The sequence below is a fragment of the Balaenoptera physalus genome, assembly GCF_965194825.1.
Source record: "Balaenoptera physalus genome assembly, chromosome: 12".
Lineage (NCBI taxonomy): Eukaryota > Metazoa > Chordata > Mammalia > Artiodactyla > Balaenopteridae > Balaenoptera > Balaenoptera physalus.
Window position 1 is genome coordinate 71,586,145 of NC_138897.1, and position 21,021 is coordinate 71,607,165.

The 21,021-nt window shown below is 55.1% G+C and overlaps 1 protein-coding gene across 6 annotated transcripts in view; it reads right to left on the bottom strand.

The window, feature by feature from the left end:
- Positions 1–18,858, bottom strand: part of BCR (BCR activator of RhoGEF and GTPase) — a 103,067-nt gene extending 84,209 nt beyond the window's left edge. For all 6 annotated transcript variants that reach the window (XR_014251567.1, XM_082416262.1, XM_082416260.1 and 3 more), the window contains exon 1: positions 17,415–18,858. Coding sequence is in view for 5 of the 6 variants with exons in the window: in XM_082416262.1 (XP_082272388.1) it covers positions 17,415–18,720 (1,306 nt within the window). In the remaining variant the exon portion in view is untranslated. The remainder of the gene's footprint in view (positions 1–17,414) is intronic.
- Between the last annotated feature and the right edge of the window lie 2,163 nt (positions 18,859–21,021).

Consider the following 21,021-nt stretch of genomic DNA (forward strand, 5'->3'; position numbering starts at 1 on the left):
CAAAAGGCTCCACACCGTAGGATTCCATTTATTCCACATTCAGGAAAAGGCAAAACCAGAGGGAGAGAAAGCACATCAGTGGTTGCCAGGGGCTGCAGGTGGGGTGGGAGAGGTGTATACAAGAGACACAGTGATAGAAGTTTCTGGGGTGATAGAGCTTTTGGGGGTGATAGCAATTTTGGGGTGACGGACCTCTTATGTATCTTGATTGTGGTTACACCACTCTGCCATCACTCACAGAACAGTACACCTAAAAGAGTGACTTTTACTGTCTGGGAATTACATTTCAATGCACATATACCTCTACTGACATCATAGCATCTTTTGAATCTTTGGCATTTTTTAAAAAGAACAGGTAACTTATATGTTGTTTTTTTTTTAACCCTCAGCTCAAAATTTCATTTTCCTAACATGGACAAAATTTCCTGTAATTGGAAATCTGTCAAAAGAGAAAAGGGAACTGATTGAAAAACAAATAGGTGAAAAGAAAAATTTGTAACTATGTGTGGTAACAGGTGTTAACTAAACTTACTGCAATAATCATTTTGCAACATATACATATTATCAAGTCATTACATCGTACAGCTAAAACAAATACAATGTTAAATGCCAAATATATCTCAATAAAAATGAATAAACAAACCAAACAGCTGAAGGGGGAGGCAAACAAATGTAAAATTCTGATGCTAAAAAAAAAAAAAAAAGACCACTGAATTTGGAGACTCATGTTCACGGCAGCATGATTTCACAACACCCAAAAGTGGAGGCAACCCAAGTATCCATCCACAGATGAATGGATAAACAAAATGTGGTCCATCCGTACAATGGAATATATAAAATTTAGCCTTCAAAAGGAAGGAAATTCTGACACATGCTACAACATGGATGAGCCTCAAGGACATTATGCTCAGGACAAAAGGACAAATACTGTAGGATTCCACTCACATGAGGTCCCTAGAGGAGTCAGATGCATGGAAACTGAAAGGGGCCGGGGGAGGGAGTTTGGGGGGCGGGGGGCATTAGTGTTAATGGGGACAGAGCTTCAGTTAGGGAAGATGAAAAGTTCTGGAGGTGGATGGTGGAGACGGTTGCACAACAGCATGAATATACTTAATGCCATTGAGCTGTGCACTTAGAAATGGTTAACACAGTCAATTTTATGTTATGTGTATTTTACCACAATTAAACAAACAAACAACCCCCAACGACTCTTTCCCACTGTCCTAAGTGACCATGAGCTCTAGGGCAGGCAAGCCCCTGGCATCGCAGCCCCAGCAATGGCCTTCACGCAGCCACAGACCCGCCACACCATGCAGACACACGCCAGGCGGGGAGGGGGGGCCTGGAGGAGAAAGGGCTGCTTGTCTCTGCCCTTCCAGCCGCAGGTGTGCAGTGCAGACAGCCGCCCCACCCCAGCCCGGAGGAGCCAAGTGAAGCGCAAAGGTCCACCAACACTGAGGCTCCAGCGCGTCTGCTCTGCAGGCAGACACAAAACTCCACAATGTCTGGACCGCTGCTCCCCAACAGGAGTCCGTGAGCCAAGAAAGCAAAGGTGAGTGCAGGTAAGCCACCTGCTCGGCCCAAGCGAGGCTGGCAGCCGCCCAGCTGGGGAGGAGTTCTGTCCAGAAGGAGCCCCGGAACCCACAGTGGCCCGGGCGGGGCACCGAGCAAGGCCCGTGGCTGCAGGGTGGCTCTCCCACCCCATACTCACCCCATCCTCCATGCAGGTGTCACTGGGGGGTTTCTCTGGCCCAGGGTGGGAGGCACACCAGATCTCCCCACCTCATCGCCAGCCAGTCCCTTATCCCAAAGCCATGCTCCAGCTGTCCCAAGCCTTGCAGAACCCTGCTGTCCCACTCCTCCAGGCCTCTGTGCACAGGCCGCCTCCGCCTGAAATGCCCCCTCTCCCCATCCCCCACAATGGCCTAACACTCTCCTTTTCAGTGGGGTCCATTCAAGACCCAACCAATTGGCCGCTCCCTCCGTGATGCCCTCTGTGAGCTAACCCAGCAGAGTTACCCCTTCTTGGTGCCCACCTGGTACTGACCTCCATCGCAGCCCCCATTTATCAGTGTCTATGAGCTCCTTGGGGTCATGGACTGTGTCGAGGCCTAAGCATGGAGTCTGGACCCCAGCAGGTGCTACACAAACTTCAGATGAACAAATAGGCGGATGGTTGGATGACAGATAGAAGGATGATGAGTAAATGGATGCATGGATATTTGGATGGTAGAAGGATGATGGATGGATGATGGATGGAGCTATGGAATAAATGTTTGTGTCCCCCTAAAATGCGTATGTCGGAACCTAATCCCCTGTGCGATGGTGTTAGGAGGGGGTGCCTTTGGAGGTGATTCAGTCATGAGGGTGGAACCTTCATGAATGGGATTAGTGTCCTTATAAAAGAGACCCCAGAGAAATCCACCACTCTTTCTGCCATGTGAGGACACAGTGAGAAGACAGCCGTCTATGAACTGGGAAGTAGTGGACCTTCACCACACGCTGAATCTCCTGGCACCCTCGTCGTGGACTTTCAGCCTCCAAGAAATAAATTTCTGTTGTTTATAAACCACCCAGTCTATGGTACTCTGGTATAGCAGCCCGAATGGACTATGGCAGATGGTTGGATGGATGATGGATGGAGGGATGGATGATGGATGGAGGGATGGATGATGGATGGATGGAGAGATGGATGGATGGAGGGATGGATGATAGATGGAGTGGCTCAAGTACAGCTTGGCTTTCCCGGAACATCTGCTACTAGGGAACATATGAGTTAGATTCAACTCACACATATGTGGAGCTTGAGAAAGATTCAGGATTCCAACACCCTGTTCTCTCAAGCTGGAGGGTTCTCTTTTATAACTTTGATCAATAAATGACTATTTTCTTAACTTTTTATTACAGGAAATTGCCAGCACATACAAAATCGAGAGCACAGTATCACGAATACCATTCCCGTCACCCAGCTTCAACCGTCATGAACCCACGGGCAGCCTGGTTTCAGGGGATAAACATTCGGAAGCAGCAGGGTGCAGGGGAGAGACAGGGCGCTGTTGGTGACCGCTCCCCACCCCTGCTTCCCTCCCCCGCAACTTCCTGGGGGAAGGAGGCCTCACGGGGACAGGAGGACTGACCCTACCTGCCTCACAAGGGCTCCCGAGCACAGAGGAGAGACACCCACACGCGGCTCCGTCATCTCATTTCACAATCACCAGGAATCAGGAGGCAGCGCACTGCAGGACAGCAGTCAGCAAGCTCTGGCCCACGGGCCAAACCCAGCCTGTCACTACCCGTTTGTGTGACCCAGGATCTGAGAATGGATCTTATAACGATTTTTAAGTGATTACATTTTAAGTGGTTATATAAGTACCTACCTAATAGTCTCAATTTTGCCTCTCAGCCACAAAGCCTAAATTAGCTATTATCTGGCCCTTTAAGGAAAGGTTGGCCACCCCAATACCGCAGAGTGAAGAGCAGAGGCTCACATAACCATGCTTGGTTCAAATCCAGGCTCTGCCATGGAACCTTCTGACCAGTCTAAGCTTCTGCCAATGGAGGTACCACCCAGCTCTCTGCAGGGTGGAGTGGGGCTCAGATCCCAGAAGGCACACGGGATTCTATCACAAAGCACAAAGCCAAACCCAAGTGCAAAGTTCCAGTAAAAGGAGGGGTCCTCTCTCCTGCAAGACCGCCAGAGAGGGAATGCCAGCCACTCTGGGGGTCCCTGGGAGTCCCAGTCGAGCTCACCAAACAAGAAGTCCTGAAGGAAAGCACGGACTTCTGCTGAGGCATCTGAGCCCCACGGCAGTGCAGACGGTCAGCACGGTCTCCTTCTCCTCCTCGTGTCCTCCAGACTGACCAACCCATCCCCGGGGGTGGCCAGCCCGGGCACAAGACAGTCCTTGCTCTGGCAGACACTGAGGATGCTCAGAAAGTAACAGGGACTAGACAGAGAGCTTCCCCTCAGACTCCGATCCCAGGTGGGGCCTGGGAGGCAGCAGGCTGCTTGAGGACTGGCCATCTGTGATACAGGAAAACAATGGCCCCAAGGTACCAAAAGTCCCCCATCCCCACGGCACAGAGATGTTGCAGGTCGAGCCTTGCATGCAAGCCCCGCTGTCTCAGGGTTGGCCTCAGCACAAGCGTTCCTGACCACGCAGGGTTGTGCTCTGGCCGGCAAGACACCAGTTGGCACCTCCAGGCTTCCCACTGCCAACCACCTGCCTGGATACCACCACCTCTGCCCGGGCAGACGCCCTCCACGCTGCCCTCACCCGCTCTCACATTGAGGCTGGGCCCCGCCCCCAGCTGTCCACGCTATGCCTTTCAGCACGCTACGCAGGTGACACCTGCACAGCCTGAGCATCTGTGCCCGCCCTGGGGGCCGACCCTAGGGCTGGCCAGTGGGCAGTAAGGGAGATAAATCAACCAGCAAAGAAGCACCCTGGTTCCCATTAAATGTACACGCAGAGCCAAATCCACCCCCTGGCCCACCGCGGGCTCCCTGGACCCGTCACTGCAGGCAGCCAGACCCAATTGGGGTCTTACGGGAACACTGCTTTGGGACACCTGCCAGTAAGGTTTTCCAAGTGACTTGCTGGCAACTCAGAGCAACATGACTTAATTTTATTTGGAATCACAAAACTAAAGAGATCTTAAAGACGCTACCGTGCAGCTTCCTCATTTATGGGGTCGGGGGGAGTCAGGGGCCCACAGGGTTTAAGTGATTTACTCAGAATCAGAACAGCAGCTGATGGCACAGCCAAGACAGGCAACAGAGAGGAGGGAGCAAGTGAGAGCCCCAGCTCTATAGCTCACAAGCTGTGATGGTTAAAACTCCAGAAGTGCTGGCTCTCAGCTGCAGCGAGCACTTAAATATAAGACAGATCATCCACAGTGGAAGACAACTCACCAGCATGGAAAAGAGTCCATCCCTCTCTTTTCCTCCCCAAGGCCATTATACCACGTTGCCCACCCTCCAGATATGACCTTCCTGTATGTACCTGCCCCGCCTACAGCCTACACAACCACACAACCTGCACAACCACACAACCTACACAACTACACAGCCTACACAACTACACAGCCTACAGGCTCCAAGTCCTCAGGCACAGGGAGGTGTTTGACCTGACAAGCCCAACAGCGTCCTGCTGCCCTGGCCCGGCTTCTTCCAGCTTCTGCAGCCTGAGTGCAACCACGTACTACCTTCTGTAAAATCCCTTTTCATCACAGTGTTTGGCTTCCTTGGAGCTTCCCTTAAGGCAGGTAGGAACTCCAGGGGCCAGAACTAACTGGACAATGCTGTCTAGCTGCCTCAATCCACGGCCAGGATGCATGCAAGGGAGGCTGAAGTGCTTTTCAGTTTCGGTTACAAGCAGCCCAGAGCAGCAATAAGATAGCAGCTTCTATGCTAAACAAGGAGACAGTGAGTTCCTCCCCTGCCAAGGACCACGGAGCTGACAAAGGACTGTCACATAGCCGGTAGCCTCAGAGATCTTCCCAAATGAGAGACGGTACTGGTGTGGCCCCAGCTCTGAGCCTCTCTTGATCCAGAGTGCTTGGGGAGCACCAAGGAATCAGGAGTTATAGTGAGACCCAGCTTGGCAAGAAAGAAGTCAGAGGACAGCAGAGGATTCATTGCAAAACCACAGGTAAACTGGAACAGCGTTTCTGGAAGGTAATCTGGTGGCAGATATCAAGTGTCTTAAAACCACCCACACCCCGACTAAATCCACTGACAGATGCTCACCCTCAAGGAGGGAGCGGAAATGCAAATGGAAACACATGTAAAAAGACGAGATGCTCACTGACTAATGAATGTCACTGAATTGTACTTAAAACTAAACGTGGTTTAAGTACAAAACAATGGGATAAGTATTTAGCCTTAAAAAAGGAGGAAACTCTGACACATACTACAACATGGATGAACCTCGAAGACATTATGCTCAATGACATAAGACGTTTATAGTAATACTGTATGAGTCCACTTCTGTGAGGTCCCTGTAGCAGTCCAATTCAGAGACAGAAAGTGGATGGTGGTGCCAGGGGCCGGGGGAGGGAGGGGGCGTTATTGCTTAAAGGACACAGATTTCAGTTTTGCAAGATGAAAAGAATTCTGGAGATGACGGTGGTGATGGCTGCACAACAATGTAATGTACTTAACTATCACTGATCTATGGACTAAAAAATGCTTAAAATGGTAACTTTTATGCTTATGTATACATACACACACAAAAACATAATGTTAAAAAGTTAATAATGCAATATACCAAAGCCCATCAAATTGTACATTCTAAATGGGCAAATTGTATGTTACGTGAATTATATCTCAATAAAGCTTCATTAAAAAAAAAAGATGTTCGCTGAAACATTATAATGAGCTACATTTAATAAACGTTAAATGTCCAACAAAATTCATTAAAGTTAGATCAATTAAGCTATAACTCTATTACAAATAATAATGTAGACTTTAAAAATAATATTTACAAAATATTCAGTAAAACAAGAAAATGCTCACGCTAATTGACAAAAACAGGACCCCCAGTGCAGCTAGATCTCAGCTACATAAAACAGAGATATGATTTTATGTAAAGTCAGGAAGAAAAGAAAACCTCCCTTAACACTGAGCAGAAATGTGTTTCCCTGAAGCTTCTAATCATTAGTAACAGACCAGCCTCCCAGGTATGACCCTAAAGAAATCTACTCCCTCTTCCACATGACAACTGTTCAAGACACATAGCTAGTGCTCATGGACTCCGGAGGTGGACAATTCTCAAGCCTGGCTGCAGAGGAGATCACCCAGGGAGATTTACAGAAATCCAGGTTGGCTCCGAGGAGGAAATCAGATATCCGTGTAGAAAGTGCTTATGAAGAGTGGAGGCCTCTGGGAGCTGAGAGCCACCGACAGGCAGCAAGAAAACAGGGACCTCAGTCCTGCAACCACCAGGAAGTGCCAACAACCTGGGCTGGTGAGGGGATGTGGAGCCCCAGATGGGAATGCAGCCCCTGCCGACACTTTGCAGACTTTGGAGACCCTGAGCAGGAGACCCAGCTAAGCCATGCTGGACTGTTGACCCAGGGAAACTGATATTGATAAACAAAAACAAGAAGAACCTCACAAATCAGACTTGCCAGGAGTGACCAGCTGTGGGGATGTGTGTGATTTTTCTAACTACAGCAGAGGCGGTCCATGTGGGCAACCAGGACAGAGACACTGCCTTCAACCTCCACCAGGTCAAATGCCCCCCAGTTCCTGCTGAGTCTTTGGGCTCAGTGGCACCGAGCAGAGTAAAGCTACAGCCTGGACACGTCCAATGACACCGGGAAGGACCTGGGCCCCTAGATGTCACATGCTGTCCCGCTGACCCATAGGAGGCCCCAGTCAAATGAACCCCCCAGACCCTTCCCAAGTGAACCACAGCCCAGCCCAGCCTTTAAAAAGCCCCCTGAAAATAGCTGTGAAAGGGAAAAGCCAAGGGACAGTACAAGGGTCCTGACCCGCTGCTCCTGCCTGGTCTACACACCCCCGAGCTCTATGGGGCCAGCGTGGGTGTCCCCGATGACAGAGGGAGCTCCCCCAAGAAAGCCTCGCCTTGGCCTTTGATGTCCAAGGTCTTATTTACTGTCATGCCCCATCATGCCTGCCTTGGAATTCAATAAACATAAAGTGACTCTCCTCCCTTAGGACCGGCTCTGATCCACTCACATACTTGAGGGGGCCCAGTGCTTTGGGGCCAGAGAGAAAGGGGGAAGAGGGAGAGAGAGAGAGAGAAGGAGGGAGAGACAGAGATAGAGAGAGACAGACACTTTCTGTTCTCCTCCCAGACGTCCCCCCTACTCTTGGGGCACCCAGCAGGGCACTCAGGCTCTGGCAGCCATGCCCCTGCCTGCCGCACTCCATCAGCCGACTGGGATGGTTTCCCACCTGCCACCTGCAGAATCAGTGTCCCAGCCCAGCGATTAGAATAAAGGGCCTCTCCCAGGCAGCCAGCAGCCGGGTCTCAGCCCTCTGACTTTCCCTGCTACCCTGCCGGGGTTTCTGCACCCCAAGACTGCAGACATAGCAGGGATTAACAGCACAGGGCCCACAGGGCAGGGGAAACTGGGAGGTGACAAGCAGCGCGCGGACCGGGTCTCCAATACTTCCCTACCCCGCCTTCTGGGGTCTCGCTGGCCCCTCCGCAGAGAAGAGTCTGCTCTAGAGCGACTTGCACCATCTGGGTGCTGACAAAATACCACAGGAGGGGTACCCAGACTGATGTTCATCATCACACCCTGGAGCTTTAGAGCTGAATTCTGACAGCAGCTGCCCAGGTGCCTCGGGGGTTGTGGGGGGAGGGGGCCCATCTGACTGCCCCCAGCAAGATGCTATCCCACAGGGCCTCCCAGCGGGCTCCCACAGGCATGGCCGTCTCGGATCCAGACCATCCCCACCACCCCGCGGGGCCCCAAAGCAGACACTTCCACCCATGTTCCTAGGGTAGAAAGTGGAAAGCTTTCAGAAGTCAACATTCATAAGTGAGTTACATTTTTTGGTCTAAGATTTGAGCAGATAACGAATCCTGCTTTTGCACATGCCGGCTTGCACACACACCCAGAGGCTGAGCCGCCATGCCGAGCATCACCTAAGAGAGTTCACAGGTCACGTCGCAGGGCCTTCCAGTCAATTGGACAACGGCTCTGAGCCCAGCACGGGGACCCCCGCGCCTCGGAGAGGACAGGAGAGGGGGGCACCAGCGTGGTTGGCCCAGCCTGCACGTCCCCGCTCACAGCACAGCCACTCCACAAGACTGGGGAGGGCCAGGGATGAAGACTGCCCCATCTATTCAACCACGAGCCTGCAGGTTCCCCCAGCTCCTCACCTAAAGCCTCAGACAGCTCAGCTATGGGGATCCCTGCTGCTCCTCCTCAGGGACCCCTGTGAGGGATGGTGCTGTGCAAGACGCAGCCCGCTCCCCAAGCACCATGTGCCTCCCCACTGAGCAGAGGCCTCGGTCAGCTTGGCCTGGTCGTGGTCCTGCTGTCCAACCACCACCGAGGCCTGAGGGAGAAACGGTGAAGACATCACGCTGAGTGAGACAAGCCAGACGCAAGAGGACAAGGGCCATGCGAGTCCACTTCCGAGAGGCCCCACAGCAGATCCACAGACGGCGGGTCGCTGGGGGTGCCAGGGGCTAGGGAGGGGGAGGGGGGGAGTTACTGCTTGATGGGGGCAGAGTCTCATTTTGGGAAAAGGTTCTGGAGATGGTGGTGGTGATGGTGGCACGACAATGTGAATGTATCGGGTTGGCCAGAAAGTTCGTTTGGGTTTCTCCTTACGATGGTATGGAACACCCAAATGAACTTTTCGGCCAACCCAATACTTGATGTTGCTGAGCTGGACACTGAAAATGGTTCAGACGCTACATGGGGCCCAGCTGTCCTGTGTCCCCTCCACACGACCCAGGGCAGCACCCTCTGCTTGGCGGAGCCCTGGGCAGCCCACACAGCAGCCTGAGTGCACCGAGCGTGAGCCACTCTCGTGGCTTCCTGTCTTCCTCCTCTGTTTCTCACTGAAGTAAGAAAGTCTGTGGTTCTTACTTTCTCTCTTACAGCCTCACAATCACTAAAAACGAGAACCAAGTGGTTCTAAGCGTTCCCTCTACAAATTTGGGGGTGGGGGGGCCCTATGAGAAAAATCAAGCCGTCTCTCTCTCCCTGCAGCTCCTACCTTCCCAGGCCCCCAGGAACACTGCAAGAAGACCCCATTCCACCCCACAGGGGCGTGCGCAGCCCCAGGTGCCCTGGGCCGACGGAACAGCCCACTAGGTGAAGCAGCTGGCTCTCCTTTGGGGCCACGATGCAGAAAAATACACACATACTGTACCTTTAAGACCTAAGAAATCCACTCAGCCCAGGAGGACACATTAGGAGAGGGAACAGAGCGGGAGGAAGGGCCCGGCAGACCCCGGGGTCCTCCTGGAGCTGAGCCCAGTGGGTGAAAAGGCCTGCACCTACTGAATTATGCATTTCTCCTTTAAAATCGCTTGCTAAGTGGTGTTCAATCAACTGACATTAGATGCCTGAGGGGGTGACTCTGTGAGACCAGAGAGGGGGCCAGATCCCGGGGGCCACCATCCTGGGCACTCAGGCTCCCACCAAGCCCCCAAGGAGGGGGCGTCCTCTCCAGCTGACAGAACCAAGTCCCTGCACAAAGCCACATGCTGGATCTCAGGCATGTCCAGGTCTCCTACCTTCAAGGTCTGCATTCTTTCCCCAGACTATGTGGACATATGTTCCAGAAGGCTACCCTTGGTATGTGTACATGTGTTACACGCAGAAAATCTCTTCCTGCCCCCCTGGCAGACCAACTAACCCCGGCAGCACTGGTTTTTTTTTTTGGCTGAGTTGGGTCTTCATTGCTGCACGCGGGCTTTCTCTAGTTGCAGCGAGTGGGGGCTGCTCTTCGTTGCGGTGCGCGGGCTTCTCATTGCGGTGGCTTCTCTTGCTGTGGAGCACAGGCTCTAGGCGTGCGGGCTTCAGTAGTTGTGGCACGCGGGCTCTAGAGCGCAGGCTCAGTAGTTGTGGCACACGGGCTTAGCTGCTCCACGGCATGTGGGATCTTCCCGGACCAGGGATCGAACCCGTGTCCCCTGCACTGGCAGGCGGATTCTTAACCACTGCGCCACCAGGGAAGTCCCCCGGCAGCTGGGGCAGCAGGGCCCTCCCGCTCCCTCCAGTGTCTCCACACGGTCTCCCAGCCACTGACAGCTCCTTCCTAGTGCTCCCTGGGCCATGCGCTGACCCCTCTGTGCACATGGCCGACCACCTCTGTCACCTTTTCCCAGACAGCCCCTGCCCCTCTGCACCTCCCAGGACTGCCCACAGCAGAGCCTGTCAGCACCATGACCCTGCCCCAGTGCCCTGACTGCTGAAGGGAAAAGGCAGATGGACAGGCAGTGTCCTTCCAACACGTCTGTCCTCTTGGGCGCTTTGCCACCTGACCTGCTGGAGGAATCTGAGCCAGGTGCCCCAGGAGGATGTACAGGGTTACAACATTTTCCGGGAGGTTTTTTTTTGTTTGCCAAACAACTGATCAGGTCCCCTCCACCTCTGGGGAGGTCACTCGGTGCCCACTCTCATGCGAGAGGCATCACCCCCCAGCCTAGGAGAGACGACAGCACCGGCCCCTCCACCGACGGCCTGACCTTGGGCGGGTGTGTGTGTCTCACACCCCCTCAGACCCAACCTGACGACAGCGTATAATCTCACTCCAGCCACTTCACAAGAATGTTCCGAGGGCACGAGAAACAGCCTCCACCAAAGTCATGTTTACTTCCCAAGTCAGGCATCGCAGTCCCCGCCCCCGCCCCACATTGGCAGGCGCGTCTCCCCGGGGCACTGCCACCGCCACGTCCCTGTTTTGCAAGGTGGCAGTGGCCAGGGGGCACCAGAATCCAAGACAGCTGATTAGCAGGCCCCAGGCCGGGGATTCAGGAAGCTCTTGGGATTGACTGGGAGGAGCCCAAACCTCAGCAAAGAAGGAAAAATAACCTCCAGGACATCTCCAAAGCTAACAAGCTTCCTTGCTGGGGCACCTGTGTCATCAGGCTCCCTAGAATCAATGCCGATTATTAGATGGGGGAAAGCAGAGTGGGGCTCAAACAGGAAGGGGCCGGACCAGACAGAAACCTCAGAGATAGGGGTCTCATTCCATCCGTGACCCACAAACACCACGGCACCCAAGATACAAGACATCAAGGTAGGTCTTTGTCTAGAGGATCTCACCACCCTGAAGAAGGAAGCCAGACAGACACAGGATTCACAGGAGATAGCTGCAAACATACAGCTAAAGAAAGACACACAGTCAGAGAAGATGCAAGGACATTACAAAGGTTTTGTTTGTCTGCACTGGTTTTTTAAAGACAAGGCGCATGGAAAGAAGCCTTTCCACAAACCCGTGAATAAAGGCAAGAGAGAATTTCCAGGAGACAGTGCTTGGCACTTAGCAGATGCTCAATAAATACCTGAGTGCCTGAACGGGGGACAGGTGGTTGCCTTAGTAAAGGAAACGTGGTACAAACCAGAGTAAAGAAGAAAGACGTGGAAAAATTGTGTTAATAAATTTTAAAGAAAAAAAGTTAAAGGGACTTCCTTGGTGGTCCAGTGGTTAGGACTCAGCACTTTCACTACCGTGGCCCCGGGTTCAATCCCTGGTCCAGGAATTGAGGTCCCATAAGCCGTGAGGCCAAATAAAAAAGAAAGAAAAGAAAAAGGATGTAAGGAAAGGATCTTAGCAACGACAGGGTCCAACCCCTAATGTTTTAGATGAGAGAGATGTGGCCACGTGAAGTGTTAGGACGCAGCTCTCCTGACACCCGGCCGAGTGGTCTTGGCCCACCAGGCTGCCCAGCGCCGCATGATGCTCCACCTGAACTCCTCCTAAGACCCGGCTGGTGAGCACAACACACACACCATCTCTCTGCTGCCCAATCAGGGACTCACTGAGTGCTGGGGGCCAAACTGTGTCCCCCTGAAATTCACCCGTTGAGGTCCTAGTCTTCAGCACCTCAGAACGTGACTGTATTTGGAGATGAGTTTCTCAAGAGGTGATTAAGTTATAATGGGGTCATCAGGGTGGGGCCTATCCAATCTGAATCATGTCCTTATAAGAAGAGGAGATTTTAGACACACACAGAGCCACCAGGGGTCCACGGGCACAGAGGGAACACCATGTGAAGGGGAGGACCATCTACAAGCCAAGGAGAGGCCTCCGAGGAAACCAATCCTGCCAGCAGCTTGATCCTGGACTCCCAGCCTCCAGAATTGCAGGGAAAATAGATTTCTGTTGTTGAAGCCCCCAGTCTGTGGCATTTTGCCCCAGAACGCTAACATACTGGGCTGCTTCAAACACGTGGGTGTGAAAGCCAAGGAAACATCGCCATGGCTAACAGGTGTTTTCCTGAAGAGAAGACACCTATGAAGGACCAGAGATGGGGCATCAAGGATGAACGCTACCCAGCAACTTCAAAACCCTAACTGAGTGAAACAGGCCAGATGCAGAAGGACAAATATTACATGATTCTACTCACATGAGGTACGTGAAACAAGTAAATTCACAGAAAATAGACCGAAAGTAGAGCAGTGGTTGCCAGGGGCTGGGGGTGGAGGAAAGGTGAGTTATTGCGTAATGGATACAGAGTTTCTGGTAGGAATGATGGAAAGTTCTAGAGATAGTTATGGTTACACAATAGCATGAATATACAGAATGCCACTGAACACGGAAAAAAGGTGAAAATGCCACGTTTTGCTACATATATTTTACCACAATAAAGAAAAACCTATCACATGTTACATAAATAAGTTATTTTAATTAAAGTTATTACATTTTTTCAAGAATAAGGAAAAAATCCTACATGAGCCACAGGGATTATAATTCTAGTCGGGGTCAAGACCCCCGTGGGGTTCAGAGTTAATTAAATCTGCCACCACCTTCTCCTGAGCCTTGATCTGAAAAGCAGCCTCAGTCAAAACTCAGGCCTGTTGTCTGGCAACTGGAGAAGATGCCCATCCGTTCACCGTGAACGTGGAACCCTCTGAAACCACAGGGCAGGCTGGACCACGGGATTCCCAGCCAGGGAGGGGAGGCAGCTATTGAAGCCAGAAGCAACAGGGAGGAATGGGGGGGCACCTACCCCTGGACCCACACGAATCTACACTCCCAGCTCCTTCTTCAGTGAAAGGTCCAGAATGCTTCCTTCTGTTCCCAAAACATGAAAGTCATCCTTCCCAAGCTGGAGAATCCTTGTAAAATTGGATCTACATTCCGTTTCCACCCTGGTGATGATTTAAATGGTCTCGGACTCTGCCTCTGTCCCCCGGGAGGAGCCTGCACTCAACTTGGAGGTGGCGGCAGGCTCTGATCTAGAGATGCCGGTGGAGCCCAGGCCAGGCCTGGGTGACCTTTTCCTGCCCCCCAGTTACTCACGCTCGTCGCCGGTCCATTCAACCACCCAAGGGGAAAAACAAAGCTGCGATCATTCTGATGATAACATGTCACCAGAATCCAAAGGGCAAATTAAGCTGCTTAACAGAAATGTGAAACAACAGGGCAGCCACTTGCAGGAGTGCCCAGGAAGAAACACAAGATCTAGGGTCCCATCTCACAAGGGACACATGGGGCTGGGGGTGCCTCAGACCTAAAAGAGGAAAGGTCCTTGGTTGTGTGGCCTCTCTCAGGAAAGGGTGGCCAAAGTCCTCGAAAGGAGTTTAAGGGACGGGGTGGACACAGCTAAGATGCTTCCCAATGACCAGCCACCTTCCCATCTTCCCGACCCGGCCCCCCGGCTGTGGAAAGGAGGACAGGATCTTGGGGATGTGCTGTGCGTACAGCTCTGAGCTGGGCTCCACGGGAGGCCCAGGAATGAACCAGGGATCCCTGCCTTCAAGACGCACACGTGGATGTGACACCACATGGATGACATTCGGGGACATGACGCAAAGTGAAATTAGCCAGACACGGAGGGACACGTAATGTGTGTGATTCCACTCCTGCGACGAGGCGCCAAGAGTCATGGAATCATAGAGACGGAAAGTAGAGGAGACGGTCCCAGGGGCTGGGGGAGGGGGCACTGCTGTTTGATGGGGACAGAGTCGCAGCTCGGGAAGATGAAAAGTCCCGGAGACGGACAGTGGTGATGGTAGCACAACTACGTGAACGTACTTGATGCCACTGATCTGTACACTTAAAAACGGCTAATGTGGGTGAAGGCAGTAAATTTTATGTCATATAGTACCACAAAATAAATAAATAAATAAATAAAGGACAAAGCACACAGTCCAGAGTCACAGAAGCCTCTGCTCCACTGCTCCTCAGGGGCAGACGGCAGCCCCCACCCCCTGTCCCTAGACAAGGCCCCTCTCCAATGCAGCTATTTCCAGAAGTTTCCCTGATGGCACTCCCTCTGAACACATAAGTGATGTGTGTGTTCCTGTCTCCCATTAACTTGTAAGCTCCCAGAGGGCAAGGACCACACTCTCTCCTTCTATGCAGCCGGTACTGTAAGAGGGACAGGCTTGCACACAGCAGAGCTCGCAGCCGGTGGGCCCTGGGTGTGCGGAGCTCGAAGGACCCCTAGACACCCCAACTCGCATTTTTCAGGCATGTGTGGGGCAGTGGGAAGAACATTGGCTCTGCATTCCCACGGGGCCTGGAGGCCCAGCTCTGCCACTTCCTGGTTGCATCCTTACCTGCAGATGTGGAGCAGGTGGGGTGATGGAGAGCCCACAGGGGGCCCTGCCTGAAGCATGCTGTCACCATGCCTGGCGCACAGCGGCTGGTGGTCATTTCAGCTCCTTTCCTCAACTCGGAAATACGGGAGTAAAGAGGCTCTGAAGCTACTAGGGCCGGGCCCCCATGTCGGCGGCTGCTGTTGCGTCAGAGAAATTAGGTGACTTCCACTCCCTCCCCACAGCGATTTTCCTCATTGTCACATTTCAGAGGCGCAGCCCTGGCCAGCAGGCACCTAAAGAACATGGGTAAATAGGACAGAGACAGATAGCCGGGCCAATGGGTCCCTCCTTCCCCTCCAGCCACAACGCTCAGAGAAGCGTGCTGGGTACTGAGTTTACAGGCTCCCGGAGCTAAAACCACCAAGAGTTTCAAAACCTAACAGGAGAGAGAACGTGGGACCTTGAGGACTTTCAGAGAAGGATACAGAAAGTGGTAAGAGTGGGGTCCAAGCTGTCAAATTAACTCCTCGGCTGGGAACCTACCCAGCGTTACCCATGGAGCCGGGTTCTCCTGTGTGCAGGGGCTGAGAGGCAGGCGAGGAGCTGTGAGCTTGGGGAGACAGCCCGCAAGGAGGGCCCTGAAACACACCCCCTCCAACAGGGCCCCGGTCCCTGGAGACTCTGAATTCCCCCAGCAAGACATCATGGTTTCAGGTTGTAGGTCTCCACAAAAACGCCTCATTTTCTGCTTTATTAATGACGTTCTCCCACACCCTGGCGGGCGCCGAGGACCAGTTCAAGCTGGCTCGCTCAGCCGACAGCTGGCCAGACGGGGCTGGTGCCCAGCGACCACAGGGCAATCCTCCAGACCCTGGAGGAGCTGACGTGCCTGCAAAGCAGGCTTCTAAATACTACGGCCTCCCCCCAACCCGTCCCACGAGGGACTCAGGGGATGCGGCTGGGCCAGGCCACAGATCCCGACGACACACCACAGCCCACCCCAGCAGCAGATGAAGTCAGCAACTAGATGTGCCTAAAACAAACAGGACGGGGCACTGATCGCAAAGAGGCCACTCCACAGAGCCAAAAATAGCCTCACTTGTTTCAAGAGGATGCTGACCAACGAAGCACATACAACTCCATCAGCAGAGAAAGAAAAATCAATGGAGCAGAAAACTGGATCAGCCCAACAGGGACCAGGACTCTGAGAGACTCCCGACTGCCTCACCCCCACCCCCACCCCAAATCCCTCTCCTTACTCCAATCACGAACTGTGCCTGGATCTCAAAACCCAGTCCCATCACCCCTGCGCCTCACGGTATTTGTACTGAAATGTGTACACGTACTATATACACAAATCCCATAGGTTTAATCTCAGGGCCAGGAGTCAGACCATGGACTAGGAGCCCAAAATGAGCATCAGTGGGCAGGGAAGACGAGGAGGCAAGAGCACACTGATGGATCAGAAAATGGAGCTAGAGTAAGATGCACAGAGGTGAGTAATGATGGGCGATGACTCTCATCAAAACTGGGCAGATCAAAACGGGCGTGGCCCTGCTTCAGCCCTGGATAAAATCTTCACCTTGTGGATCTTCAGTGGCCCACTGAGTCAGAACTGTCCGTCACCTCACTTCCTCTTCATTCCTATTTTCACCTGCTCTGACTAGCAAGCGAACCTGACACTCCTATGGCCTGGGAGCAGCTGGCACCTCTTGGGTTCCCCCAAACGTGTCATATAACTCTTCCAGGACAGGTGGCGGGGATTGCCCAAGACACGGATCAATCCCGGCTAAAAGCATCCATCCAAGCAGCAGAGATGACCCACTCTTTATACCATCTCTACTGCTCAGGTGGGGGGAATCAGAAGGCAAGGAGATGACTGCCCAGGGCATCCTGGTCCCAACCCACAGAGAGTACTCTCACAAGAAGCACAGAGCTCTAGACCCAAAGGAAGGAGCCACCGACCGTCCCACACACCACCCCTCCCACCCCAATCTCATTCCAAACACTGGGAATCTGCCTTCAGGAGGAAGGCGGGATGTAGTTTGTTCAGGCTCAGAATCATTAAGAATCCTTCCAGTCCACAACAGCATTTGAAAATCACTCCAAAAACTATCCACCTTTTCCTCCCCGCATTCCCTACTGCTCAGTGGTTTCCAGCCAGGGGCAGGTGTGCCCACCAGGGTGGTAGAGGTACCCACCTGCGTCTCCATGGAAGGTGCCGTCTTGAAGCAGCCTGCTGGACAAGCTGTCCCCATCGCTGGGCCAGATCTGCCCCGTCTTGCGGACGCCCACGATGGTGGCCTCGGACACGACCACCGGTCCCTGCCGGTGCCGCTTCTGGCACTGGGGCGTGGGGGGGCTGCTGCTGTCGAAGGATTGCTGGGAGTTCTGCGAGGGTGAGCGGCTCTTGTCCCGGAACGTGCGGTAGGTGGTGGGGCTCGGGGACACGCGGCTGGACTGGCCCGAGGAGAAGTCCTCCTCGCTGGACGTGAGGTTCTCGTTGGAGCTGCAGTCCGGGGTGTAGCCGCCTCCGCTGTCCTCAAAGCTCCGAGGGGAGTAGGACCTCCGGGGCCAGGTAAGGCGCTTCTCCTGCTCCGAGGTGCTCTGGCTGCGCTGGAGCGAGCCCTTGCCCTCCCCTTCCACCATCATGCCCCCGACATAGATGCTCTGGTAGGGCTGGTACTCCAGGGGCGGCCAGGGGGGCCTGCCGCCGCCATTGGCGTTGATCAGGTTGTCCTTCAGGAAGCGCGGGTTCAGCTCCACGTCCTCAAAGTCGCCGTCGAGGCCGCAGCTGCTCTCGGAGAGGCGCCCGCGGTAGGAGGGCCTGGGCAGGTCCCCAGGGCCGGGCCCAGCGCCCTGCTGGGACTTCTTGCGCTCCATCTGCATGGCCTGGCTGCCCAGGGAGCTTATGCGGTCCGACACGTCTTTGTCGTTGACCTTAACCAGGCCGCGCTCGTGGTGGAACTCGACGTTCACGTAGAAGGGTTTCTCGGCGTCCGCCGCCGCCGGCTGGACGGGGCCCTTGCGGATCCTCTCGAAATTGGAACGCAGGGCCGCCACGCTGGTGGGGGGCCCGCGGTCGTCGCGGTCCGCGGGAGCGGAAGGCCCGGGCCTGCGCGTGGCCGCGGGCCTGGCCTTGCCCGGGGAGCCCTTCCCGTCGAGCCGGGCCTCGGGCTCGTCGGCGGTCGGCGGGTCGGCGCAGTCGGCTGGCGCGGGCTGGGGGCGCGGCGCGCGGGGCTCGGCGGCGCCGTCGGGGGGCTGCGCCGCGCGCCGGAAGCCCCAGCGCTGTCCGTCGTAGCTCTTCTTCTCCTTGGCCAGCAGCGTCTGCAGGTAGATCATGCGGAAGCGCTCCTGGTTCACCTCCTGCTCCAGGCGCCGGATGGAGGCCTTGCAGCGCTCCAGCTCCTGCTCAATGTCGCCCACCGAGCGCAGCTCCATGCGCGGCGGCTCCGAGTCCGGGAACTGCGCCTTCCACGCCTCGGCGAAGCCCACCGGGTCCACCATGGCGCGGCCGGCCTCACCTGCGCCGCCCGGCTGCCGCGGGGCCCGGCTCAGCGGCGGCGCGACGGCCTCGCCAGGCCCGGCCCGGGGCGCCGGGCGGCCCCCATGCCCCCGGCGGGGCAGCAGTGGCAGCAGCTGGCGAACAATGCCCGCCCACTCCCGGGCAGCAGGTGAGGCTGCGGCCAGGCTCCCCGCGCGCGGGGCGGGGCGAGGGGCGGGCGCGCGAGTGCGGGGGAAGGGCGCGGGGCTGCGCGCGCCGCTATTGTGTGCGGGGCTCCCGGCGCGCGCAGGGTGGGTGCTACCTCCGCTAGGCCGGGCCCACTAGCCCATGGCCGCCGCCGGCGCGCTGCTCTCCTCGGACTCCCGCGCCCTCGCCCAGCCGCCGCCGCCTCCCCGCGCTGCGCTTGGCCCGCTCGCTCACGCCGCACTCGCGCCCGGCCCGCACTCGGTGCCGCAGGAAGGGGAGGGCCGGGGGGCGGTGGCCGCGGCGCGGCGGACCAAGCGGGAGGGCCTCTTAAAGGGGCCGCTCCCCCGCCCAGCCGTGGCCCTGCCAGCGTCCCCGCGCCTGGGAAAACCGAGGCCCGGACGGCGAGTTCTGCATTCCTGTGACAGGAACCCCTGGGTCCGCATTGCCCCCCAGCCCGGCAGCCCCTCACCGGCGTCACGGCTGAGCGCGCCCCTAGCGGACAGGTCACCCAGCGGTGCCAACGGGCCTCCAGCGCTGGGGTCCCGGGGTGGGTGATGAAGCAACATCTGCCACACGGGACTGTCACAGAGATAATCAGTAGGAATTTCTCCCCAGGTCACTCAACACCCACGTCTCCCTTCCTGCGGTCCTGGGCCAGGTGTTTGCCTGACTCAGAACCTATCTCTGTAATCTGCCTCTGAAGGGGTCGCCAGCCTCCACTGGGACGCGCAGGGCTGGGCGGAAGAGAGCATAGCCCAGGCGGGCAGCGAAACAAAATCTGTTCTCGTCCCCCAGGGAAGCCCAGAGATCTTAGACACACAGCACCCTGGAGGGAGTCCAAGGGGCGCCAAGTGAAAATACCCCAATCAGCCTGCTGGGTGAGGGGATACGGAAACAGGATTTGTCGACCAGAGAACCCGGCTTGAGTCCTGACCGCCTCTGCCCCTCTGTGCCTGCTTCCTGGGCGTTGAAATGAGAACCAGGATACCTCCCCACCCCGCTCCCAGACCCCCGCGGCTGTTGTCCCTGCACGGATGTGAGGGGTTGTCTTGCCTTCCCCGCAGTTCCAGTGCCACCCAGAGCGGATGCCCTGACATCTAACCTAGAGGAACAGAGCCCAGGGCCGGCCTGTTTGTGACCTTGGCAATTCCCTTCCCCTCTCTGAGCCCAAGTTTTGTCCTCATATGTCAGACGTTGTGAGCACCATGTGTAAGGCAACCAGATAGGGCAAACATAAAGCATGTGCTGTTCCTTCCATGATTGCCTTTAATGTTGGTGCCCTGGGAGACTGGCAGGAAAACCCTGGGGGCGGGACTGGCAGACACTTCCAGGCACAGCTCACTGCCGCCCCCTGCAGGCTCTCCACCCTCCTGCTGTCACCCCTCCCAGGCCCCATGTCCCCTCCCACTCCTCTGCAAGGCCAACAGGGCCCTTGTAAAGCCTGTTTTGCAGGTGAGGAAACAGGGGTTGATGCCCTGACTTTGTGGCCAGCAATGCGAGGCGGAAATCCCAGCAGTGCTCACATCCTGAGGACCTCTTCTTCAAAACGGGTATAATAAATCCTGACCTCCCAGGGCATGGCACACAGCAGCTCAGCATCAGTATTAGTTGCCTTCCTTGGATGACCTGCTCCCATCACCCAGGGAGTGGGTCCGACAGGACTAGAACCCAGGCCTCCAAAACCCCATTCCCTGGCTGTCAGCAAGGAGAATCCCAAAAGCACAAACATTTTTTCCCCCTTGCTGACAGGGTCTCTCAGTTTCCAGGGGGAATTGTGGGCTCATCAGGGACATTATCATTAAACACCTGGGAAAGAAAAGGATACTTTGGGGGGGGTGGCTTCATCCATCAGTGAGGTGTCCCTTTCTCTGGTTTGCAGGCCCCAACTCAGCCTCACCTTAAATATTGTACACATAAGCAAGCTCATATCAGAAACTCTGACGCTGTTTGGTTTGGGTTTGCAAGCTCTGTTCTCTTGGTAGAGCAAGTGGCTTGTTGGGCACAAGGACACTGCAAGATAGTGGCTGTCTCCCCATGGGACAGCTTGTTCTGGCCCCAAGGACACTCCTCCCATCCTCTGAGCCTTCCCTGAAAGCACTCCCACCCTGGGTCTCTGG